The sequence below is a fragment of the Prenolepis imparis genome, unplaced genomic scaffold (genome assembly GCF_030444845.1).
Source record: "Prenolepis imparis isolate NDT839.2.m4 unplaced genomic scaffold, iyPreImpa1.0 SCAF_3, whole genome shotgun sequence".
NCBI classification, from domain to species: domain Eukaryota; kingdom Metazoa; phylum Arthropoda; class Insecta; order Hymenoptera; family Formicidae; genus Prenolepis; species Prenolepis imparis.
In genome coordinates, this window is record NW_028141161.1 from 21,028,884 (window position 1) to 21,055,525 (window position 26,642).

Sequence of the window (26,642 nt, forward strand, 5' to 3'; positions counted from 1 at the left end):
TACTGTTTTATACACCCGAATTTTTTGTTAATTAATCTGTTAAAAATTGTCCAAAGAAAGGACCGAAATGTTTAAAATAATAAAAAGAGAAGAATTTAATAAAAACAACTTTGTTTTGCGCCTATAAATATCTCTGGCTCTTATTAACCCTTTTCACACCTAATTTTTTATTTACAAATTCTAAAATATATTTCTGTCATACATTTATATTCAAACACTCGATAATATATCTTCTTCCTCTGCTAATAAAAGGTATAATAAAAATATATATATATTTGCTGACTTGAAAATTAATCAATTACTTATGTATCATTGTTACTTTCTCAAATTTCAATTTTAAGTACTTCTCTTCCTAATATCTCTTCTCCATTCACTTGGCATCTAAGCAATATTACTGATACATTACTAGCTATGTCGTTCATGTTCTTTTTATTGCTGTCATTTGAGAGAGATTCCTATCTTACTACTTAATGCTCTTAGGAAATATTACCCCAAAGTGCGCAATAAGACATTTCGAATCTTCTTTTCCTCCGCCAAATATATCCGCGTATCTCTCTTCAATCCTCTCTTTCATTCTTCCGTCTACTCTCATTAAATTACAATGGATTTATTTACAATGGGAATATATGACAATCGAGTTTGTTTACCAGCTACTTACAGGGACCATTACTATACTCGTGTGCACGCGCCTATGTCACGACACGATGATTCTAATGTACATCTTTCATTTTTTATTTTTTATTTTTTTTTTTTTATTCGAGAACAGTCAATCTCAGCGAACCACCCGTAATAAAACTCTCTATCTATCTCTTTCTCCGTAACCATTGCTCCTCTTACTTTCGTTCTACTCGTCGTTGGCTCTACTCTGTCTCTCGCGTTCTCTTTATGAGCAATGGAAGAGGTCGTCACACATGAGCGCGTGAGCGCCCATTTGGAGCAATAAACAGTATTTTTAGATTCCTGTCTCTGTCTCTCTTAGTCTCTCCCTCTCTTTGTCTTTCTCCTTTCCATGTATCTTCTTCTCTGTCTTTCCCCTTCGTTCTACCTCTTTCCCTCTGATCTCGTCGCGTCTGTCCACGGTTAAATCTCGCCCCGATACGCGTCGATCAAACCCACGTAACAGATGCGAAGGTCTAGCTACCGGTGTCATTATCGACCGATATCGCCACGTGTGGAATCCTCCAAGGCGACTTCCATCTATCCGAAGGATCTCTCGCGATTCTTTTTTTAGATTGCCGCTTCGAACGAGGCGAAATCGTCTGCGGACGATTCCTCACGCGTTCCAGAACGCAGAAATTAATATTCAAAATTAAATAAAAATATTATTTGTTACATATATGTCCCTTAGAATTCAACTTAAATCATCGAACAATTCGGGCAATTTAAATTGAAGCTTAAAGCCAGTCCCAAGCCTGAAATTATATATCGATACACTTGATATATTTGATTTGAGTACTTATGTACGATTCGCGTTCAAATTTTTTGCCTAAACTCTTTTTTCTCCTATTATTTCTAACGCAAGAATTTCTTCGTTTTGTGAAAAAAACAAATGTCGAGCTACAATCGACAAAGAACTTTAAACCATTATGTCCGGATTACATGAGATCGCTCGAGCAGATTATTATTCCGTCACGTTAAGGCGCAATTATATTCGCATTACGCGTTTGTCGCATCCACGACGAGATATAATTCGGAGTAATTTCCCTACGCGGTAGTATCGACCGCATATCCTATACGTATCTATAATACCTGGCGATACATGGACAGTGATCGGATTGAGTGCACAAAGTTCGTTCGTTCGTTCCTCCGCAGGCAGAAGATAAGCTCGGAGGAGAGCAGCATCACCGAGGTAATGGCGTGGTACACGAGCGTGAACGCAGCTATGCTGGATCACCTGACTAATCAGATCAAGGAGACAGACAACAGCGGGGTCTGGAGGTAAAAGTTTTATCTAAGCTTTTTGTGCAAAAGCGAGACGAACTGAGACGACTATAAATCTCTCTTTCCTTTTTTCCTTTTTCTCGGAGAAGAGCGAGGTGAAACAATCGCGATTGCAGCCGGGATTTCTAACATTTCAGGTATCTGATAGCCTTCAAGAATCTCCTGCGGAGCATCGAGAGCCTCGGTATCGCCTCCGTGGAGGGTATCAATTACTTTGGTCGCGGTGTCCTTCTCGGGGACAACTACGTCAGTTACGTTCGCCACGAGGCGCTGGGACGCGATCTCCTCAACGCCGCCCTTACATACGTTCCCTCCCTCAAGATGTTCTACGACGAGCTCACGCGCAACATACCCGATTACGACAAGATTAAGGCAAGGTAAAAACGTCTTTCGCGTTTACCCTCCTGGCCGCGCGAATCAATTTTATCGATTAGACCTTTCGAACAAATTTTCCGTAATGTTTTATTCTTTTTTTCCCGCTAGCGTCAATTTAAAAAAAATTGATTTTGTAAGAATGTTGTATCGTGAATATTGTGTTAGTCGAGCAATTGAAATAGCCTCTATTATTAGAACTTCTATCGAACGTACACTGTGTCTTATTGTTAGTCGAAGCGTATTCAATATTTATTCCTCCGCGAAGAGTTTCTATGTAGACAAATTAATTTTATTTCAGAATTATCACTTTTATTAGTCAAATCACAAGTTTAATAACAGAACAGAAACTATAAAAGAACGTTATTGGATCTCCCGTATCTCTTTAAATTTCTGAATATGCTTGCTCTAAAGTTTTGAAGCAATTTAAATGCATAAGTTAAATATAGTTCTTGGAAAGAAAATGCTTTTTCACAAACGACAATATATTGTATTTTATATAGAAAATTTAAATCTCAAATATGATTCGGATTGATCTATAAACTCATATCTTATATTGCTCTCGATACTTTAGGAGATACAATTGCAGTCAAAAAATGAAAAAAGTACAAACAAAATCATCGCGGAATACCGTATTCTGAAAAATTATAGACACTTTTGTCCTAGTTTGGTAATTTAGAGAAGTGTTTCGGAATAAAAAGACACTTTTACGCGCATAATAAATGAATGATAAATTATGGTAATAAAGAACGCGCGAAGACATTGCAGAATTAAATACGTGAACGTTGTGTATTCTCTCCTCAGGCGAGAGGAGATCCTGCGGAATCAGAAGAGGGAACCGAGTGTGGACGACGCAATAGCTTACTTCGACTCGATGGCCACTTACATCGACGAGCTGCGTAAGCTGCAACGGGAATTGCGTCACATGATAAGGTAGCAAATCCTCATAATGGGATTGTTTCCCCGTTCCAATTCTCGCCCCTCGGTGAGACTCGTAAAATACAACGGACACATACAATGCGAGACAAGAGAGATTTGACAAAAGAAAGATCTGTCCTTAGAAATTACTCGATCGATTCATACACCATTTTATTTCAAAAATATGAAGAATACACAGAGAGAATTTTCTCTTAGAATTTACCTTGAAAATCAATGATAATTGTGGGACAATATATGGTATGGAAAGAATTTTAATTGAGAATTTCTCTGATTAATATTTATCACAATAAAAATAATATCTATCACAATAAAATATAAAACTATGCAGGTTAGTAAAATTAATCAAACATGTTTTATATTTTATTGTGATAGATATTACTATTTTTATTGTGATAAATATTAATCAGAGAAATTCTCTCCATACCATATTGTCCCACAATTACCATGATTTTTAGGGTAAATTCTAATTGTAAGAGAACGAATGATAAATCTATTAATAAATTGAATTTTTTAAACACACATAAAAAACTTTCACAAAGGCAAAGTAGAATGTTAAAAAAAAGTAACTTTGTTAATTATATTAACTCTCTTAATTTGCGAATAATTAATTGATTTGTCACAATTTATTGACATTAGAAATCACGTGTTGTATATATATCATCTATAAAATATATTAATCATCGATTCTATATTGCCAGGGATTATGTCAATTCGACGTTACAAGACGCCAGTAACAAGGAAGTTGCGGGTATCGCTATCGTCGTTCTGGTATTGGTGGTGTCGCCCATCATCATCATACTGATGCGCAACGCCGTCGCCACCATTCAGGTATGCGATTCAAATGCCGTCGATTTGATTCCCTTTCATGCAACATGTGTCACTCTCTTTCATACATATAGCGTTCATAGTAATTTGTATACCGATGGATTTAATGTAGACTTGTAATTTTCGTCGCGGATTTTCTTGGCGGAGAATTTAAAATTAATTTTTAAAATTTTCTAATTAATCTTTTCTTTTAATTAAAATATATTCATCTCTATAGAAATAGATACATATATATTGGAATATCCAAATAATAATTTCTGAATTATAGATAATTGAGAATGAAGGACAAATTAATAATTATCTGTCTACAGGAAACAATCGGTATTTCTGGTAGAAGAAAAAATGTTTCATTTTATTTTACTCGTTCCCCTAAATATTTCAACTCGCGACAGTATATACAAATCTTTCCGGCATCGCTTGTCAACATCAACTTGCTTGTTGTCGGATGTAGAGTTCGCGGGAAGGGCCATGGGGAAACTTTCGTTAATATATATATAATAAATAAAAAATTATTTGAGAGAAAAAAATCTTTAATTTCTGATTCTTTTTTATTTTACTTCTTATTTAATAAATTCCTTACCATAATTATACGTATTTTTGAATATTAGTCTCACACGTCTGACATTTATATATTATTATTTAAATTATTATATTAATCTGATTATCTTATAACTATTATTATATAATTACAGATGTATGCTGCGAATTTAGCACAAAAAGCACGTGAACTCAAGCGAGAGAAGAGGAAGAGCGACACATTGCTCTTCCAAATGCTTCCACCTAGCGTCGCCCAGCAACTCAAGCAGACTCAACAGGTGAATTGAAAAATATTTTAAATTATTTAAACCAGAATTTATTCAGAATTGAAAACGCAAATATTTGACTCGAGACCATATGCACGAACTAATTGCCTTATAAAAATCTTAGATTTTTTTTAACTTTGTATCTTTAAGATTTCAATCTGTACTTATACATTTCTCTCTTCATTAAATTGATATTTAATCCTACACGTTAAATTTTCTTAAAGTTACTTTGGTAGATTAATTATAAGAGATTTATATAAATCTTTCGCAGAATCTTTCAAAAATTCTTCGTTTTTTCTAATTATTCTCGATTCGATTCTCTTTCAATTTTAATTAATTATTGATTCTGACTTTTTCGTAAATAATTAATTGTATAAAAAATACCGAAGAAATAAGCTTCCTCTAACATTCGTCTCTGTGACATATTTATTTCATACGATCTATCTATAATTTGTTTTCGTTCAACAGGTGCCGGCCGAGTATTACGAGGCGGTGACTGTCTACTTCAGCGACATAGTCGGCTTCACGGAAATCGCCGCGGAAAACACACCCCTCGAGGTGCGTTTTATCCCGTTCTCGCGGGAATGACCGATCGATCCTGAAACGAGTTGCTAAATTACGCGAAAGTTCCATCACGATGCCGCAAATGATGAAATCGCGCGATTAAATCATTAATCCGTCAATTCGCCATTTTCGTCTCGTTATCATTATTCTTTATTTATTTATCGTTATTTTCTTATTTGCTTCGACGATCGCACGGAATATTTGCTCGATTTATTTCGATATTTGATCCCATATTTGGGATTTTACGTATCACTCAAATTAATTTTACATTTTACGCGAAATATACAGCGAAACGTAATAAATGATCTCTATATTTGAGAGTCAATATAATAAAAGAACTGTATTTTTCTTTCTTTTTTAGGTAGTGACATTCCTCAACTCAATCTACAAACTGTTCGACGCCCGTATCGAGTGCTACGACGTATACAAGGTAGAGACCATCGGGGACTCTTACATGGTCGCTTCCGGCCTGCCCGTTAGAAATGGTAAAAGTACGAAACCCCCCCTAGTTCCGCTTGCTGTCTGTGGCCTTGTTGCATGTTCACTATTATATAAAAAATACGCGATTCCTTTTTCGCGCAAAATTTTGCACACACATAAGGTATATTTTAATTGTTTCTTCTCATTATTAATCTTTATTTAAATATTTGAAATCTCTAACATCTAATGGTTGCTTTAATCTTTTAATGTTTCACAAGTTTTCCAATTCTTTCTCTTTCTTCCCCCCTTCTCTCTTTCTCACCTTTTCTCGGTTTCTCTCTCTCTCTCTCTCTCTCTCTATTTAATATAATAAAGGTACTAAATAACTTGGTTTATTTTAGACCATTCACACAATCGGCATTATATTAATTTTAAGAGAATAATGACACATAGCTTTGAATATTCAATCATAAATAGCTTTGAATATCAAATCATATCAATAATTTTAATTGAAAAAATTAAAATAAAAAATAATTTAATACTTACTGGTACGAAGCGCAACAGTGAAACTGTATAGTACACAACGCTGATTTACAGCATACACAAATATATTCAAATTATAAAGCAGTATTCAAAATAATTAAATATATCAAAAATTATTATTGTTAATTATTATGCGCAATTATAATATTATTAATTATTATGCGCAATTAAATTTTTTACTCGTTCTTTAAATGAAAAAAAATATGTTCGAAGAAAGACTTTTTGCTATAAAATATGCTTGCATAAAATATGATAAAAAAATAATAATTTAATCCTTGTATAAATAATGTTTTTATTAAGATTTATGATCACGTATATAAATCTTAAACAATGTCCAAGTATTTTATATGTACACAGAGAGAAGTTTCTCTTAGAATTTACCCTGAAAATCATGGTAATCGTGGGACTATATGGTATGGAAAGAATATTTTATGAGAATTTCTCTGATTATAATATTTATCACAATAATAATAATAATATCTATCACAATAAAATATAAAACTATGCAGTTTAGTAAAATTAATCAAACATGTTTTATATTTTATTGTAATAGATATTATTATTTTTATTGCGAGAAATATTAATCAGAGAAATTCTCATAAAATATTCTTTCCACATCATATTGTCCCACGATTACCATGATTTTCAGGGTAAATTCTAAGAGAAAATTCCCTCAGTGTATATATATAATATACGAAAAATATCAATTATTATATATAAATATTTCAAGTATTTTAAAATAAGATTTAAAAATCTGGAATATATTTTATGCGATAAATATATCGGCAAATGTAAAATACGGATCGCTACCGCAAAGATAAACGGACAATTAAATTTACAAGTAACAAATAACAAACGTAATAAGAAATGATCAATTACTCACTCCGTGGTTGCTCCGCCGTCGTCCGATGTCTCCTTCTCCTCCTTCCTGATTTGTCCGCCGTCATCCGATGCCTTCTTCTCCTCCTTCCTGATTTGTCCTTTGCTTTCCATTTTTGCGATATTCACACGAGAAAATATTCACTCGCGAAAACACTATTACGATCGCGCGCGCACTTTTCAGCTAATATATATATGTACGATTCGCGAGACGCGACTTGAATTGATCGTTGACCGTTGATCATGAACTTTACTATATATGAGATAGGTGAACCATGCGGATCAAATGTGATCTACTTTCACGCAATAGATTTGCAATTGAGAATAAATCGATAAATATGTTAATACGCAATCTCGATCTAAACGATCGATATATCGATCTCGATTGAATCACTCGATTCGACTCGCGTATCACTCAATGAAAATGGCGAGCGTTTGTATTATTTAAGTATATATATGATGCTTCCAACGCGCGAAATATGTTTTGATAAATAAAAATTAAATGATCGCGCGAGCCTATTGATAATTAATTAGACTAACCTGGAGAGGAATAATCGCGTTCGACGTTGATCCTCGATCGACTTTTCGCGACGACGTCTCGAAGGTTAATGTTGCGTAGGAGAAGCTTCGCGTTCGCTGCCAGCCCGCTCGAGGTTCACCGCGCGAACGACAAGATAACAATGAGGTAACCGACACAGTGTAAATAATAGCCACAAAAACGAGCGCCAGTTTTTGACCCACTTGTTTTCGCATTCGACGTTCCCAAGTACTTATCGCGACAACGTCTCAAATGTGATCTACTTTCACGCAATAGATTTGCAATTGAATAAATCGATAAATATGTTAATACGCAATCTCGATCTAAACGATCGATATATCGATCTCGATTGAATCACTCGATTCGACTCGCGTATCACTCAATGAGGCCGATATTACATTTGTCGTACGACAAACTTTTTAAGCGCATTGATTGGCTGCAGTATAGAAAATTTCTGAAGTCTCTATTTTGTAGCCAATCAATGAGCTTAAAAAGTTTGTCGTACGACAAATGTAATATCGGCCTGAAAATGGCGAGCGTTTGTATTATTTGAGTATATACGAGGGCGGTCCGATAAGTACTTAGCCTCACCGCCCGATGGTGCCAGTATCACAAGAGAGATTTACTATCGTGTAGTACATTCTCGTAGACGGCTACTGTCAAAATTTCAACCGAATCGGACTCGTAGTTTTGTTTTGACCGCGTGTGGGAGCGAGCGTGTCCACGGATTTTAGAAAAATGGAAAAAGAGCAATATCGGTCGGTGATTCGATTCTTGTTTTTGGAAGGGAAATCGCGCAGCGAAATCAAAGAGCGCTTGGATAATCCGTGGACACGCTCGCTCCCACACGCGGTCAAAACAAAACTACGAGTCCGATTCGGTTGAAATTTTGACAGTAGCCGTCTACGAGAATGTACTACACGATAGTAAATCTCTCTTGTGATACTGGCACCATCGGGCGGTGAGGCTAAGTACTTATCGGACCACCCTCGTATATATGATGCTTCCAACGCGCGAAATATGTTTTGATAAATAAAAATTAAGTGATCGCGCGAGCCTATTGATAATTAATTAGACTAACCTGGAGAGGAATAATCGCGTTCGACGTTGATCCTCGATCGACTTTTCGCGACGACGTCTCGAAGGTTAATGTTGCGTAGGAGAAGCTTCGCGTTCGCTACCAGCCCGCTCGAGGTTCACCGCGCGAACGACAAGATAACAATGAGGTAACCGACACAGTGTAAATAATAGCCACAAAAACGAGCGCCTGTTTTTGACCCACTTGTTTTCGCGTTCGACGTTCCCAAGTACTTATCGCGACAACGTCTCAAATGTGATCTACTTTCACGCAATAGATTTGCAATTGAATAAATCGATAAATATGTTAATACGCAATCTCGATCTAAACGATCGATATATCGATCTCGATTGAATCACTCGATTCGACTCGCGTATCACCCAATGAGGCCGATATTACATTTGTCGTACGACAAACTTTTTAAGCGCATTGATTGGCTGCAGTATAGAAAATTTCTGAAGTCTCTATTTTGTAGCCAATCAATGAGCTTAAAAAGTTTGTCGTACGACAAATGTAATATCGGCCTGAAAATGGCGAGCGTTTGTATTATTTGAGTATATATATATGATGCTTCCAACGCGCGAAATATGTTTTGATAAATAAAAATTAAGTGATCGCGCGAGCCTATTGATAATTAATTAGACTAACCTGGAGAGGAATAATCGCGTTCGACGTTGATCCTCGATCGACTTTTCGCGACGACGTCTCGAAGGTTAATGTTGCGTAGGAGAAGCTTCGCGTTCGCTGCCAGCCCGCTCGAGGTTCACCGCGCGAACGACAAGATAACAATGAGGTAACCGACAGTGTAAATAATAGCCGGAAAAACGAGTTTTTGACCCACTTGTTTTCGCGTTCGACGTTCCCAAGTATTTATCGCGACAACGTCTCAAATGTGATCTATTTTCACGCAATAGATTTGCAATTGAATAAATCGATAAATATATTAATACGCAATCTCGATCTAAACGATCGATATATCGATCTCGATTGAATCACTCGATTCGACTCGCGTATCACTCAATGAAAATGGCGAGCGTTTGTATTATTTAGGGTCTGAGCAGAATGACTGATTTATACTTTGAAGACAATGTTTTATGTTTTAAATCTTTGTCTTTAGTAACGCACAATACTGTTTTTGTCTCAAATCTTGAACGTGTGTACAAAGTGTTACACTTGTTGTACACACGTTCAAGATTTGAGACAAAAACAGTATTGTGCGTTACTAAAGACAAAGATTTAAAACATAAAACATTGTCTTCAAAGTATAAATCAGTCATTCTGCTCAGACCCTTAGGTATACATATATATGATGCTTCCAACGCGCGAAATATGTTTTGATAAATAAAAATTACGTGATCGCGCGAGCCTATTGATAATTAATTAGACTAACCTGGAGAGGAATACACTTCAAGACGACGTCTTGAAGGTTAGTGTTGTGTATCCGCTCGAGAGTCACCGCGCGAATGACGACAAGATAACCACAATGAGGTAACCGACAGTGTAAATAATAGTCCAAAAAACGAGCGTCAGTTGTTAATCCACTTATTTTCGCGTTCGACGTACCTCGATACTTTTCACGACACACGACGTCTTGAAGATTAATGTCGTGTAGAAGCGTTCGTGTCACGTTCGCTGCCAGCCCGCTCGAGAGTCACCGCGCGAATGACAACAAGGTAACCATAACCTCGAGATAACCGAGAGAGTGTAAACAACGAGCGCCGCAAAAACGAACGCCAGTTTTTGATCCATTTATTTTCACGTCCTTGACATGAAAATATTTGATATACCATAAAATAAGATAAGTATATTGAATATTCCGTGTTTCTGGAATTTTCGAATTGACTTTCAACAAGGAAATGTATATCGCCTAACCTTTTGTTCCTCATCGAATCTCTCGATCCGCGAATTATTTGTTCTTCTTCAAACTCGAAAATATCATTTTTATAAATACAATAATATATATTCTTCGATTAAATCTACCCTCTTCATATAATGGAAAAAACAAGATTAAAATCTATTTTAATTAATTTTAATATATACTCGAAGAAGAAGTGATTTATATATTTTTTTATAAAAAAAAGAAATTAAAGAATTGCTCTGATTCTCGAGGAATTTCATTCTCACCGCTCCCAAAATCCATATTTCGAATGGACCAAATTTTTCTACAAATATGAATAGTCAATTTTTTCATATAAAAAAAATAAATAAATAAAATAATAAAAGAGAGAATTTTTTTTAACGCATATGAACAAATAATATTTCATTTCACATTTCACGAGATGGTGCATTTTATACATATATATATATATATATGTATATACATACTTTAATGCTTGCGTCGTTTCGAACAACATCGTTCTTCCGATTCATCTTCCTCGGTTGTCCAGGTGACAAGCACGTGTCCGAGATCGCGACGATGGCGTTGGACCTGCTCGCGGCCTCGTCCGTCTTCCAGGTGCCGAAACGTCCTGGTGAACGGCTTCAGATAAGGAGCGGGGCTCACACCGGACCCGTCGTCGCCGGCATCGTCGGCAGCAAGATGCCCCGTTACTGCCTCTTCGGCGACACCGTCAACACCGCAAGTCGCATGGAATCGACCGGCGAAGGTAATCCACATTTCTCGCATCTCTCTCAGTGATTTTATTTAAATTTATTTATATTATCAAGAGATTGTAGGTAATTAAAGGATCGAGTTAATTAAATATATTGGTGAGATCTTTGCTCGGCCGAATTATTATTTCTCCGAGTAGCAATCTCTCTCACTCGCATTGTATATTTTCTCTTTACATTTTTCAATATATTTTTCAATATATCGGTTAATTTTCAATATTACATATATTTTTTTTTATTCAAGCACTGCGGATTCACATCAGCTTGGAAATGAAGAAGGCGCTCGATGCTGTAGGCGGTTTCAAGATTGAACATCGTGGCCTCGTCGACGTGAAGGTAATTTATATCCTAAAATCTGTATTATATTAATAATAGTAATTAATAATAATAAAACTAATAATTAATTATATATATAATTTTTATTATTAATTATTGATATTATTATTATTATTAAATTATTTTATTATAATTTTTAATAATTTATTTTATCATCACAATTTATAATTTTTAGACAATTTTCTCTTTGGCGTGACATTTTATTTCCGGTTTAATTTTTCCACAGGGCAAGGGCCTTATGGATACATATTGGTTGGAGTGCAAGGACGGCGGAATCGCACGTGCAGCCGAGCTCGATCTACCATCGTTCTTCGAGGATGTTCGACCGGTCTTCATGCGGCGCCTGCGCGAGGAAGGTACCCTCTGATGCGAGCCGTACTCTCGTCGGGATCTCTGGTACCTGAACCGGCGCCCGAATCCGTGTATCGTCCGACTGTCCCAGCCGAATCTGATCGACCATCTGAAACGACCGAGTCAGGGCCGCAAGAACCGGCTGTCCCATCCGAATCTGCACATCACCCCGATCAAGGCGCCACCGCAGTCGCAATTGAGCATCGAGTCCCAAGATTCTTACTCGACCACCCCCTGTCCACCGAGCTACTCGCCTGCTAGTCAACGTAGTCGTTACTCGCAGCCGAATCTGCCGACCCTCCTGATCTCGTACGATCGACGTTCCGGTGGCTCGCCCGATCGTCGAATCCGCATGTCGCAGCCGACCCTCAACTCCAGCCTAAGCGGCATCAATTTCTTCGGCATGAACCGCGGAGTCGGGGTCGGCCGTCTGTCCTACACCAGTCTACGCGCCGCCTCAGGTGACAACAGCATCAACGAGGAGGAGAGACTCTCGACGCCGAACGTGCACGATCTGGACGGCAGCAGTAGTCCGCGAGGGAGTCTAACGATGGAGAGGAGCTCGTCGAGACTCTCGCAACCGGACGTGCGCCGATTCATTCTGCGACAGGACAAGCGCGAACGATTGTCACAGCCTACCCTGGTCACCGGCGATTACTATCCCGGCCGGGTGCAGCAACGGCTGTCTCAACCGTGTCTCAGTACCGGTTATCGCGACGTCGGCGGTGTCGTGCATTCACCATCGCCGCCGCCCTTCCCTCTCAAGCACAAGAGATTCGTACCCGCAGCTCTGCAAGCGAGTCAGCGAGACCGTCTATCCCAGCTGGACATCGGCGCCAAGTACAGGAACATCAAAGATAACCTTGGCGGCGGTGGCGGCGTCGCACAGGTCAAGTTCAATCGCGATCGGTTCTCCATACCGGAGCTGGAAACACAGAATGATCTGCGATTGATCGCCGGCACGCCCAAGCAACGCTTCAGTCTGGACAGTCAGCTGGCGAAGCAGCGCTTTAGCCTAGACAGTCAGGACAGCTGTAAGTCGCGGCTGCTACCGATCGCGAGCTCGCCGATCTTCGAACATCAGCAGATGAAAACCGAGGAACTCATCGGGATGACGTCCGATAGACTCAAGAGTCCAACCTGCGAAGGCCTGCAGAGCGTGATCGTGGCCAGCACCTCGCCCATCTTCCCGCCTGGCGAGAGGCGATTCCTCGCGCCGGACTTCCCGTTTGCCGGAAGGAAGTTGTCGACATCACCGTCGCCACCCAAGGCCGGAGAGTTTGCGAAGGGGCGCGCGTCCGGAAAACCACCGCCAATTCCGGTCCGGGAAAGGATGTCGGTGCCAGAGATCAGAAACTCGAGTCTGCGCCGACTGCTCGACCCTCCTGCCCGGCAACGTCACAGCATCGCCGGCAACCTGAGGCAGTCGTTGCTGTCCCCGGTGAAGCTGCCCGAGTTCGCCACCGGTGGCAGAAAGTCGCCGCGATACTCGATCGACGACGCGTTGGAGAAGCTGAAGAGGATCGAGAAGGAGGAGAATCGACGGAACCAGGAGGTGAGCGAGGAGAAAGAGCAGGATCCCAAGGAACAGGACCAGCAGGAGCAGCAACAGGAACCCAAACACATCCAACGACACTATTCGTACACATATGAGACATCCGGCAGCGACGAAAGCGGCAGCGTCTCGACACTGGGGAAGCTCAGCGTAGGTGGGACCCCGAAGCGGAAGTATCTGGAGAGCAACTTCGACGAGAACGAGCAGGTGATCACGACGGTGATCGAGACGGAGGTGCCGATAATCCTACCTAGCACACCCGGCAAGTACACGAAGAGGGTCCAGGCGTACTCGAGCGAGACGCCCAAGTGGATCCGCAAGTACCTGGAGAGCGAGAGCCCGAGGATCGGCCGAAAGACCTCCACCAGCGGCAAGGACCAGATCGCCAGGACGAATCGCAGGAACAGCCGCAGGAAGAGCTCGCTCGAGTCGATCGAGACGGCGACGAAGAAGCCCGAGGAGAAGATGCGCTCCAAGTCGGCCAGTTGCGAGGAGAGATGCGCCAAAGACGTGACGGAGCAACCCTTGGACGTGAGGGAGACTTACGTCAGAATCGTGCCGTCCAGCAACGCCCAGGAGGAGAACAGGTACGAGGTCGGCGTGGAGTGCACCGCGACCTCGTGGACCAACACCGACGGCCGAGGTCTCTACGGCGACGACACCGACACAGACGACTCCACGTCGATCTAAAGAAAAGATCTCTTCATCATCTCTCGGCATGAATCATCGCCGCTGGATTCGATCGCTTTGTATATGCGTGCGTGATTATGTGTGTATGATTATCGCTGTTAAACTACTGAAAGAAATTTATAATTTTTTTATTTATAATTTATAAATTAAATTACAAATTTTTTAAATATAATTTAATTATTTTTATAATTATATTTATAATTATTTTTATAATTAAATTATATTTTTAAAATTTATAAATTATAATTTGATATAATTTAATTTTAAAAATATATAATTTATAAATTTTAAATTATAACTTTTAAAAATTATAAATTTTTTTATTTATAATTTATAAAAAAATTATAAATTTTATAAATTTCTATATTAGCTTAAGAATATATTTTGTGTCGTTATCGTCTTTTGTCGACGAATATAAAATTAAAGCGGGTAAATAATTGAATGATGCGCTCGAACATTAATTTATTTGCTTAATTAATTACGTAGTTTAATTACAGGAGGAAATTTGTAGATTTTCGCGAAAGTGTGTTTTTAGCATATGAATAATTACGCAGAACCATTCCATTACACAGAACATGCAACCGAATGAAACTGATTTTAACGAGAAACCTGAATGAATCATTTTTGTTACGTAAAATGTTTCAGAATCTTTTGTTTCAAATTTACTCAGCCACGCAAAGAGACTGAATAGAGAATTGAATGAACAGAGAATATAAACCATATATATACCACCCAGATGCATACATACAATGAATGAAACGTGAATACAAGTCAGATTGTAACACAATCGAGGCGAATACAAGAGAGAGATCTATGAGAGAGAAATTATCTCGAGAAAGAATCTCGAATATTTTGTACTTAAAAACGCTGCACTCTCTTTCTCTCTCTTCGTCTCGTCCAACGGAATGAATCGAAGAAGACCGAATGCGGATACCTATTTTTTCACAAACAGTGGACCACGATATACCGCATACGTTTTAGCCTAAATAATATTCAGATCTGTGTGCTTTATCGACTTTTCCAATTAAAAAAATATGTTACTTCTGTTTTGAACATATCTCGAACACAAAAAACGCGTAGAGCGAAAAGCCGAAATGCTAGATTTAAAGAGCGAAGATTCGCGATATTCAAACTCGCAAACAATGGATTTATTTATCTTTCGATCTCCGCTAAATCGACGAGATAAATCTACTTTATTCCGGATTTTCGATCCACTTGTGTTCGTTCGTTTCTGCGTGCAACGTGTTTTTGCAGCACGTGTTGCGTGTTAGATCAAAGTGTGTACAATTATTATTTTTATCATGCTTGCATCTCGAGAGAGGCGTCTCGTGTAGGAATTAAGTGTAAAAAAAAAAGAAAACAGTCCAGCTTGTATATACGTCGATTATAGGGAGTGATAATATATTGCTATAAATGTATGTACACCGTTGTATTGTTTAGAAAGATTGTAAGATCGTTCGATGTTCTTGATTGTATAAATTTTTCGTTTCTCGTCGAAAAGATATTTTTCGCTTGCAAAAACCGTGTCTCATTCCTGCGATTACGTGCATTTCGTATTATTAATTAATCGCGAACTGAGTGAATTTATTTATAGTAATGTCGCGCTGATGTTCATTTTCTTTTGTCGATACTAGTCATTAACGAGATTGTACTAGCGGTCAAATATATATATATAGGGTGTTTCTGTGATGATTAATATGTAGATTTAATTATATAAAATAGAGAAGAGTAAAAATATATATTCTTTTCTCTCGGAAATATTTTACAATTTTTTAACTCAAGGAATCATGCTGTTTTATTATTTCTAAATTAATTATTAAATATTGTAGTACGATCTATTGAAGCTGTTTTCAAAGTTCGATTTCTATATCTCAAATTTTTTATTGAGTTTTAATTTAATGTTTATAATATTTAACCAAACTTGTCTACCTTCTATAAACACGACATAAATTTTGATATTTTTAATATATATTGAAAACCTTTAATAAAAATGTGTGAAATCTTATAAGAATTTTTATTTACTAAATATTTTATAAGCAACATACTTTCAAAATCTATCTAAAGTTTAAATCACTTTTAAAAAGTATATTGTATAATTTTCACTATTTGGTATTATTTGAAGCGCATATTTTCTTACTTTTGCACATCTCATACTTTGCTCCTCTCTCTCTCTCTCTCTCTCTGTTTATCAAAATGATATATACTACAACTTAAGCACCCTGTATATACATACAATATATATACATGCATAATTTTTTCGCGAATATTTCGAATGCGAATATGTATGTGAGCATTGAATAGTTTTATTTATCTTTAGCAGTGTGTATGTCATTTTACTCCTATATACATATATTACATATATAGCATTTAATACACGAGTAAAGATGTCAAATATTAGCAAGTTAAAATATGCAAAGATACATTATGCTTTGTAAAAAGAACATGCCTTCTGTGTACACCCGATTATACACAGATCGAAATATATAATCCATTGTTATAGCCTGAAAAGATCTTTTTCTCTCAAATTCTTTAATTATTTTTTACATTAACACATCTTACTAACTTATACATACATATATACATACATGCACTACCGTCAGAAAGTTTAAGACCAAAGTAATAAATAAAGATCCTCGAAAGAATAATTTATTTTTACACGTTAAAATATGAGTTTCCGTTGATTGTTTCTTTTTTTTATTAATAGCTAGAAGATCATATTATAACACCATAAAAGTAAAAATAGCTTGCATTATTTTTTGGGAAGAAATAATAAATTAAATTTACAAATTTTTTTGGTCTTAAACTTTTTGACGGTAGTGTACATATGTGTGTATGTATATTAATGTATGTGTATGTGTATGTATATACATACATACGTACGTACATATGTGTGTATGTATATTACACATATGTATGTATATATTTCAATTATAAATATACATTATACACATAATTTTTCCCTCATTTACATCTTTTTTAAAAACTAGTTAAGAAACTTTTATCATTAATATTTTCTGAAAGTTGTGATTTATTATAAAACACTATTTCTCCTTCCCTCGTGTCCCCTTAAAAAAACCTGAAAATGACACTACGGGAATTTCTTCGTGCTTTTCAATTGTAATATATTTCACGAACAGTTAGAAATTAATTCAATACGAATTCTCTATGTATAAATGCAGTCTTTGATCATAACCGCATTGATTATCGATCGCGAATGCGTAATTGGAATAAAAAAGCTAGCTAGACATAATACACCATCAGATAACATATTTATTGTGAAGACGGTGCTCCTTGAGACACGGCATTGAGCAGAAGCGATTGGCGTTGTACTCAAAAGGCACCTTGTTGGTCATATCAATGGCGCATTGGAAGCACCGTGAGATTACAGTGTATCCTTCACTCAACATCCGATTCTGCGTAACTAATGCTCTCTATATAACAAAACAAAAAAATAATAAAATATTAAGCTGAACGAAAATTTAAAAGCAACATATTAATTATTAAAGAAATATACTTTAACACACCTTTTCTTTATCGCTGAGATTAAGGAATCTCTGCTTCTCGTTTTCCTCCTGCTTCTTCTGTTCGAATTCTTTCCTTTTGATTTTTTCTTTAAAACGTTTCAATTTCCGCTGCTGCCTCTTCTTCTCCACTTCCGCTTGCTCTAGCTCATCGCTAAGCGGCCCAGGTATTTGAGACTATCAAATAACACATAAATAGTTATATTGAAATAGTTTTTAAATAACAAAATATATATTTCTTTTAAAATATATATTATAATAGTTTTTTAAATAATAAAATATATATTTCAAAATTATATTTCCTTTAATATTAATTGCAATATATTTTGTTATAAATAATATTCTGTTATAAATAATACCTTCTGATAATTAAATTTATCCGGATAAGATTCCATAAATCTTCTAAACGTATTTCTAGTCTTCTTATCATTAGCAGCGGCATAAGGTGTCTGTAACTTTTTATTCTTAATGCAGGGATCGGATCCGATTTCCAACAACAACCTAAGGATAAATCGAGTTATGTAAAAATTGCCCAAAATTTGCGTTCTTTTTAAAAATATGTAAAGTTAAACATATAAATGAAAAAAATATATAATAATAAACCCTCTTCATAAAGATTACAAATGACACGTACCATACTTGTTCGTAATGTCCACCAAGTGCCGCTAAATGCAACATTGTATTGCCATCCTCGTTTGTATCGTTGATTAATTTCGTTACGTCATTCGTGTTCACGTAAGTATCATTAGACGTCGTGCCGTTAATTGCAATATCTTTCTTATTCTGCTCCTCCTCGCATTCTTTAATTTTGCTTAACAGATCATCTATGACTGACGATAATAGATCGTTATCGCCTTGCTTACATGCAGTCCACAGCTTGGTTCTAGCATCCAACAATACTTCATTGATTATCTGAGCTAAAAATAATATAATACAAAACATTTTAAAAAATAGCAAAATATATATTGATAAAATATTTTTTACGCAACTTTTTTAAAGAGAGGAAATTTTCTTTATATTTAAACTATCTCTATGTAATATTTTTTGTTCATGAATTATTGCGACAAGCTGCAAAAGTCACAATTAATTTGCGAGTCATCTATTAAATAAATAAACCTTACCTTCCTTTTTCACCTTTTTTTTCTGTCGATGAGCTTTCTTATTCTTCATGTATTTTGGTACGGTATCCTGAAAAGCTTGTAAACTTTCAGCAAAATCTACTTCAAAATCTTGTGCAATTAGAGGAGCATCCGATGAAAGTTTCGCATCCATTTCCGACTCAGATGATGATTGAGCTAGTTTAACGATAATGTCTGTAAAATAAAAAAATCTTTTTTATATCAACAATTAAATGATAATATAAATAAAAAGTATAATACAAACATATTTATATAAACGATAAATTTTTAAGTATTCAAGTACAGGACATTTCTGATATAAAGAAAACCAGATATTCTACAATTACTTATGGTTCACATTCATAAAATGTACCTGGTAGCGGCCGATTCGGACTTTTCCTCGGTTTTGCTCTGTCTATATGCGGACGAGAATTCCGGTGTTGCTTCTCCGGTGTAGACTGTGCGGGTGTTTTAAACTTATCGTTCTCTTGAGGACTACTGGTACTACCTACATTAGAATAACATTCGGCAACAACTTCTCCTTCTGGTATTTCGCTCATTATCTCCGGTTTCGAAACTTTCTTACGTATAGGTTGTCGTGGAGAATTGGGAAAACAATCGGTAAAATCCGCTGCTGAGCCTGAAATACAATATTATCAAATAAATTACTAATATAAAAAAATATGAAAAATTTAGAAGATAAACAATCGTTTACCATAAATCTCCATGGTGCTCAGTATATCGTATACCCTCTTGACTTCTCTAAACGTGGCTCTACGCGTGGGAAATGGCAGTGCTCTTATTCTAAAATCGTTCTTATCTAAGGAGGGATTCTTGCCACCAAAGAGAACCGTGCGATTGTGCGGTCCAACTGCTCGATACAAAACAGCTGACGAGTTATTGATATGCATTGACCATGATTCCAGTATCTCTTGCACATGCTAAGAAATAATTATATCACTTATAACTTGCCAAGGTAATTTAATCGCATAAAATATTAGATAAATCTATAATTATAACATAATTTATATATATTTATATATAATTTATCTGTAATTTCTATGTAGTCTTGAAAATATACCTGAATAAGCGATGCCTCGTTATACCTTCGCAAACTAGCACCAGCACTCTTCGCATGATTACCATTCGTACGAGAGTTTTGAGCAAAACCTTGTTTTGCTCGCACAGTATAAGAATGGAAGGTCTTGTGCACAATAGGTTCGCCATCTGCGATAATATGTCAAAGCAAGTCGATGTAATGATTATAAATACATACACTCGTGAAAAAACATTCTTAATACAAGATATGCGTACTTTGAAACACAGCCGCAGCAAAGTGTCCACCTCCAACCATGATAATCGTCCACTTGGTCGTTCTGCCGCTATCGAGTGCCTGAGTAATCATCTTACTGTCTTTCTCGGGAATGTCCTAAAACGTAATTGCATATCTCCCGATCTGGCAAGTAAAGAGCACGCCAAGTGACTCAAGGTAGGCCAAATTTCAAGATAATATTGTATGATAATTATTGTGCACATATATATATATATATATATATATATATATATATATATATATATATATATTAAGCACAATAATTACTCGTACATTTAGATTGCTAAGTGCGTCTCTAATTCATAATAATTTAATAAACTTAACAACAAACCTTCTTATGATGCAGCAGGCATCGATAGATGCTAAATATATTGCCGTCCTCGTTCTCAAAAAACACCTTTGTATGACGACTGGCAACAACTTGTAGCTTCCGCTCCTTGGACACTTCCTCGCATTCGGTGTCCGAAATGTCAGATTCAATCGTCCTCCCGCGTCTCTCCGATGTCTTTCTAGATCTATTGGCAGCCGCAGAACCGCTCTTACTTGTTGGCTCATTTTTGGTTGGCTCGCTTCTGGTTGTCTCGTTAGATGAGGCCCTAGTCTCCGAAGTACCAGCATCGTCCTCGTTTTCAGACTCTGCCTCGCTACCAGACAGACTAGACATGTCGCCTACAAAATTCGTACATGTCGTACTGCCTTAAGCATCACACATCGCCGTGTGTACTTCATCTCAGACTGTACCTTCGCCGACTATCCTATTAAAATTGTCCTCGCTAATAGATTTTAAGCCGTTCAGGTTTTGCTTGAGATTATAACGATGCCAATCCAGTTTATAGTGGAGTCTCTGTTGCGGCTTGTCCTCAAACTCAGCGTTACAATGAGAACAACACAAGGAGTCCGACACTACCAGTTGACTCAACTCTTGTTCGCTATCAGGCACTGCAAAATAGAAAACTACATGTGGAATGTTGCTAAACATTGTTATCAATATTTTCTTTGCTTTGCTCAACATTAACTTACAAAGTTTCTGAAAATATTAAAAATACAATATTGAATCTCCAATTCTTTATCTTTCCCAAAGAAATTTTTATATCTTTGATTAAATTGATTGAATCGTACTTTGATTATATCCAAAAAAGAGAGACAAAGTTTACATTCACTAATAAAGGAGAATCTTAATATGTTCACATATAATATTTTAAATTTTGTATTAGCAATACAACTCCAAAATTAATTTGGAACATATAATTATCTATTATCAAATTATATTATAATAGTATATTATGTTCTTTTAAAATTCAACAAAGCCAGAATCATTCTTAAGTTTAAGATGAGGCAAATGTGCTTTCGCTATACATTTCTATTCAAGCAAATTTTCTTCGCCAATAAAATTTCATGTTCCAATGAGTAACATAATTATTTCTCTCATTGAAGAAGATAAAAATAATATCAGTGCTCCTCATATATTCGTCACATACATGATGATACGTGTATTTCCAATTAAACCTCCCGCTTCCTTTGTTGTTTCTCTCTCTCTCTCTCCCTCGAGAGTCCTGTCTATCCGTCCTGTTTAAAGTGTGCACGGCATAAAACCAACACACACGCCTACGCGATCTAACCATTGGGGAAAAATACATGCTACATAAAATATCGATCGATTAAATTGTTATTTATTCAACATGGAAATGTCGATGTGTCACGTAAGCTCCTGGGAGACGAGGCTCACCGTAGGGAGATGGCGTTTGCATGCATCGGGCAACCTTGATCCCCCTGGTAATACGGTCGAAGTCGTCCGGATTGTGTATCTTATGGGTTTGATGATCCACCTCTTTCGCTGCCTCCTGCTGACAGAGCGAATGAGTCTCGTTCGCCATGATCTAAGGGTTGGTCGAACAGACGGACGACGACGACGACGACGAACGTGAACGAGGAAAGTTGACAACGAATGCTCCCAAAAGAAACAAGAAGTCGCACCGACTCGCGAAGCGATACGGTACTGACCGTTTCGCTATCTTGCGCAAGCCTTTCGCGCCGCGATTACATCATCCTTGTACTACCATGCAAAACACGTCGCCGTCGAGCGGGATATTTAAATGACCTTGTCGCTCTTATCGATGCACGTGTGAGATTTTTATTGTGAAAAAGAAACTATGTGTGTGTAGATAACTTAAATATTTATTAAATACAATTTTCCTTTTAATTTCACAGAGAATTTTTCTACAATATAAAGTTTTGTATGCACAATAATGATTTTCAGTCACTGCAGCTTATATATTATAAGGATAAGGCATAGCTTATATTATATAAAAAATACTTTTAACTTCTTATTAATATTAATTTAAAGAATAAAACTTTTTTAGTAAACTTATTAATAGCTGGAAGAGGGAGACAAAGCTTTGTTTACTAATAGTTGAAAGTTATAGTTTTAAGCTTGTGCGATATCAAAGCTGCGATGTGTAAGTCTGCAGTTTCTAATTAAACCTATATTTATTTTTAAAAAAATGTATGTATAAATACTACATGTTAATGTAATCTAAGTAGCACATTTTTCGTTGCACCATTTCTTACGACATTCTTGTAGCTACCTAATGAGAGATTCCAACTATATTAAAAAAATATATATATATATGAAAACATCACGTTCAAGAGAAAAATAATGCATATTAAATATGTTATTAAATACAAATACAATATCACTATTCAAAATGACAAAAATGTGTTATCTTTAAGCATGCAAAAAATACATATCCTGCATACAATTTTATCTGATAACACTTACACTAGCTTAGCAATAAATATTACTACTTTATTAGATAATCAATCAGTCTTAAAATAGTAACTGTTTAAAATTTGGAAGTATGGAACAATTTACTGTTTTGTACTTTGATATTTTTGGTTGTTGTATGTAAACCATGCAATTGCAGCTGATTCAATATTTTTATATCGTTAGTGCAATTATTATAGTAGAAGATTATTAGCAACCGAGGTTCTCTTTGTATTAGTAAATCATTTAATAAATATAAATTCTTCATATTTCGAAAATACTTATGCTTTTCTATCCGACTTCAATCTTTCATTTGCTCAAATGGAAAGATAAAATTATATTTTACAACATTATTGTAACGTAACATTGCAATATGTTAATACAAACTTACACAAGACACTAAGGCTCCCTATTATTGGTATCTATTCTTTCATAGATCCACATAATCTTTCATATATTGCAAATATGAGCCACCAATAAATAAGTCTTTATCGATAAATAAGTAATAAATAATTCAGATCAAATAATACTAAGTAGACCAAAAAACAGGACCATCTTCCCAAAATTAGTGACATTTCCATCAAGTTAAAGACACATGTAGATGAAAAATAATATCCCATTTAATGCCCCAACGAAATAGTTTATCTGTATCCTTGACTCCTTGTATATCCTGAAATACATATATGTGACAAGCGATATTTAAGAAATGAAAATTGTATCTACAACAATTTCTCATACAATATTATAGTATTTAATTGTCTTGATTTAAGGAATAAAAGACAATGATTCTAGATAATATATAATGACATATATTAATAATATTCTTCTCAGTCATATTTCTTCATCAATCATAAAAAAACTGTTCTGTATTTAGTTTGCGAATATTCTGTTATTATTTTTACAATCAAAATATTCGTAGCTAAATAAAACTTGAGATTTACCTTTGCCTGGAAGGACTGAAGGGAGCCGGTGGATTAACACCGGGTATGCTGCTGTCCTTATAAAGGATGAACCAAGTGAAACTTGTTATCATAACTCCACTCATCGTCGCTTTCAGCAGCCAATCGTATTTTTCGTAAAAAGCGACGAGCACATTTGTAGCTGCTTCCGCATATTGATGACTGGTATTGAAGAATCTTTCGCTGTCCACTGGTAATCGTTTCGTGTCGAATTTCGGTAAAACGGATATATTTGGTACCGTATTGTACACTTGAGCGAATGTTGTTATTGACGATAGCGAGTATCGATCATCGATTTCCCATGACAAACACTTTCCTACAGGCAAAGTATGAGAAACTCGTATTAGCCACTTCAGTCGTAGCTAATCTTCCTTATTTCATTCTAAATCAACTACTAAGAAAAGACAAAAATATTTGCTTTCGTAGGAAAGGAAAAAAATATTTGCTTTATAGATAACGCAAGGAATTATTATTCTAGATGAAGTAGCTTGAATACTCTACAAAGTAATCTTCTAAATAAAGTGGCGATTGATTTAAGCGGGAAAAGATAAATAAAAGGTATAAAATAAAGAACAAAAGAGAATCTTTTTTTCTTATGTTTCGCTTTTATTGTCTCTCGATTGCGACAAAAAACGTAACTAGGTGTGTACTTTTTCGAGCGATGACGCGCGGCCTCGATAAACTCGGTCATGGGCGATGCAGATTTGCGTACAAACGCGCGAAGAAATCTCGAGAGAAGGAATGAAGACTCGCGTAGCTCGATCCAAAGATGTATCTCGTAAAGAAAAACAGATCGCGTGTAAAAATATAACTCACGAATGCACGCTATGCGCGAACCACGAGCGTTTAAATTTCTCTGAAATGAGACACAAAAAAATAATCGTTGCAGTCTCTCTCTCACTCACTCTTTATGTTTTATCACATAGCATACAATAAATCAGCAATATTAAAACGTTTTTATGTGAAATGTGTATTAAACATAGAATATTAGAAATATAAAGCTTAAAAGTATAAAGCCATGAATTTTTACGAGGAAAAATGTTGAGTCATTTATTGAGATCCGTGAATAGCGACAGAAATTATATAATATTTATGTTAATTTCTCCTTAAGAATAAAATGGAACATTGAGCAACGTATAAATTATAAATAATAGAATATAAATTATAAATATATAAATTATAAATAAAATTAATAGTAAATTAATATATAATAAATAATTTATATAATAAGTTTATAAAATCTATAATAAATTATTTAAAATAAATATAAACAAATGTATGATGTGGGAGGGTTATTTTCAGGGTGTACTAGCTCTTGTCTTATGCGAAGCATTAGCAATTAATATTACTGTTGAGAAAATGCAGATTTATTGATAACAGATATTAATTAGAACACAAAATAGTTTGTAGAGATGATTGCTTTTTGACAAACTAATTGTAAAATCTATTAGATGTGATTTTTCCAGCTACAGCTAAACTATATATTTAAATTCTTTCATGCGGATGAAATAATGGCATGTTCGTGTATCAAAGAGAGAAAGAAGAAAATGAAAGTAGAAAGCGTAACTGAAAAAAACATATCTAATAATACAAACATGAGAAACATAAAGTAATGAACTAATTTCGACAGCAAACTTATACACTTTAAATGATTAAAATATTTATGCAATAAATACTAATAATTAATAGCATAATAATTAATAGCGTAAATAAATTACTGTTTTGTTTTTAAATTAAGACAAAAATTGTACATTTAGAGAAATTTTAAGTATACGCATTTCCGACGTCATATATTTTTTTTCATAGAGATAATAATCCGCATCGTCGACACAATCTCGCATCCAACTTGAACCAAAACAAAATATTGCGCATTTGATAAATGAATGCCGAAGATAGGTACGTCCTATCGGCGATATCAATCTATCGTTCGCGCGATAACGCGAGATTTGCTTCTCGTGGAAATGATTCAGATCGCTGGGAACAGAATCAAAACAAAAAAAGCGTACGTTTAATAATTCAATTCTAACCTCTAACGGGTCCGCGCGAACGATTTGCACATCGTCCACAAAATTTTGAATAAAAGAATTCCAATTAAATAGAAAGCAAGCGAATGATCAGCTACCGTTTTGTTACTCACCGTAATTCGCGTACAATTTTCCTATGACGATGGAAAGCGACAGGGCTAAAAGTGACAAGCTGAAAGTCCACTCGTTCAGGCGGATCATCGTCCAGAATCTCGCCGGTTTGTCTTTTCGAATATCTCCGGCGAGGTTACCGTTGCCGTTCGTCAGCAACGTCGAGTCGTCGCTCTTCAACATCGTCGTCGCCGTCGTCGTCGTCGTCGTGATCATCGTGGTTGACATCGGCGGTTCGTCGGTTTGAACGTGCGGGACAGACACGCGCGCACACTACCTCGCCAGATCAGCGCGAGCCCCGCGAATGACAAATCGTGACGTTTCCAAAAATAAAGGTGAATAAGCAAGAGCAAGAGCTCGACTGACGC

At 36.1% G+C, this 26,642-nt stretch overlaps 5 protein-coding genes across 21 annotated transcripts in view; 2 read left to right on the plus strand and 3 right to left on the minus strand.

Moving 5' to 3' along the window:
* Positions 1 to 7,529, minus strand: part of LOC145934153 (beta-keto L-gulonate decarboxylase) — a 36,584-nt gene extending 29,055 nt beyond the window's left edge. Inside the window, exon 1 of the mRNA XM_083034484.1 lies at positions 7,291 to 7,529. The gene's annotated coding sequence lies outside the window, so the exon portion shown is untranslated. The remainder of the gene's footprint in view (positions 1 to 7,290) is intronic.
* The window catches only part of LOC145934141 (uncharacterized), a 37,742-nt gene extending 25,527 nt beyond the window's left edge, over positions 1 to 12,215 (plus strand). For 14 of the 16 annotated variants that reach the window (XM_083034448.1, XM_083034454.1, XM_083034451.1 and 11 more), the window contains 10 exons: positions 1,813 to 1,938; positions 2,079 to 2,318; positions 3,118 to 3,246; positions 3,951 to 4,080; positions 4,770 to 4,892; positions 5,349 to 5,438; positions 5,806 to 5,935; positions 11,290 to 11,508; positions 11,757 to 11,848; positions 12,075 to 12,215. In XM_083034448.1, coding sequence (XP_082890574.1) covers positions 1,813 to 1,938; positions 2,079 to 2,318; positions 3,118 to 3,246; positions 3,951 to 4,080; positions 4,770 to 4,892; positions 5,349 to 5,438; positions 5,806 to 5,935; positions 11,290 to 11,508; positions 11,757 to 11,848; positions 12,075 to 12,215 — 1,420 coding nt within the window. The remainder of the gene's footprint in view (positions 1 to 1,812; positions 1,939 to 2,078; positions 2,319 to 3,117; positions 3,247 to 3,950; positions 4,081 to 4,769; positions 4,893 to 5,348; positions 5,439 to 5,805; positions 5,936 to 11,289; positions 11,509 to 11,756; positions 11,849 to 12,074) is intronic. The other 2 variants (XM_083034449.1, XM_083034464.1) reach the window with 1 other exon arrangement.
* A 336-nt stretch (positions 12,216 to 12,551) lies between these two features.
* LOC145934146 (uncharacterized) lies at positions 12,552 to 16,179 on the plus strand. The gene has a single exon (XM_083034471.1). It carries the CDS (start codon positions 12,552 to 12,554, stop codon positions 14,442 to 14,444), a length of 1,893 nt encoding a protein of 630 aa, XP_082890597.1. The 3' UTR covers positions 14,445 to 16,179.
* Positions 16,180 to 17,041: 862 nt separating this feature from the next.
* LOC145934138 (tRNA endonuclease ANKZF1) lies at positions 17,042 to 22,568 on the minus strand. 2 transcript variants are annotated; one of them, XM_083034434.1, is made up of 12 exons: positions 22,143 to 22,568; positions 21,158 to 21,370; positions 20,748 to 21,085; positions 20,398 to 20,512; positions 20,165 to 20,310; positions 19,799 to 20,024; positions 19,457 to 19,723; positions 19,087 to 19,278; positions 18,600 to 18,882; positions 18,325 to 18,466; positions 17,969 to 18,142; positions 17,042 to 17,875 (listed from the first exon to the last, which is right to left on the minus strand). In XM_083034434.1, the coding sequence occupies exons 1-12, from the start codon at positions 22,288 to 22,290 to the stop codon at positions 17,702 to 17,704; spliced, it is 2,418 nt and encodes an 805-aa protein (XP_082890560.1). In that variant the 5' UTR covers positions 22,291 to 22,568; the 3' UTR covers positions 17,042 to 17,701. The 2 variants fall into 2 exon arrangements, with proteins under 2 accessions (XP_082890560.1, XP_082890561.1); XM_083034435.1 differs by having other exon boundaries at positions 21,158 to 21,355; positions 22,143 to 22,564.
* A 502-nt stretch (positions 22,569 to 23,070) lies between these two features.
* On the minus strand, positions 23,071 to 26,614 carry LOC145934161 (uncharacterized). The gene is made up of 3 exons (XM_083034502.1): positions 26,277 to 26,614; positions 24,122 to 24,455; positions 23,071 to 23,850 (listed from the first exon to the last, which is right to left on the minus strand). Exons 1-3 carry the CDS (start codon positions 26,500 to 26,502, stop codon positions 23,766 to 23,768), a joined length of 645 nt encoding a protein of 214 aa, XP_082890628.1. The 5' UTR covers positions 26,503 to 26,614; the 3' UTR covers positions 23,071 to 23,765.
* Positions 26,615 to 26,642: the final 28 nt, after the last annotated feature.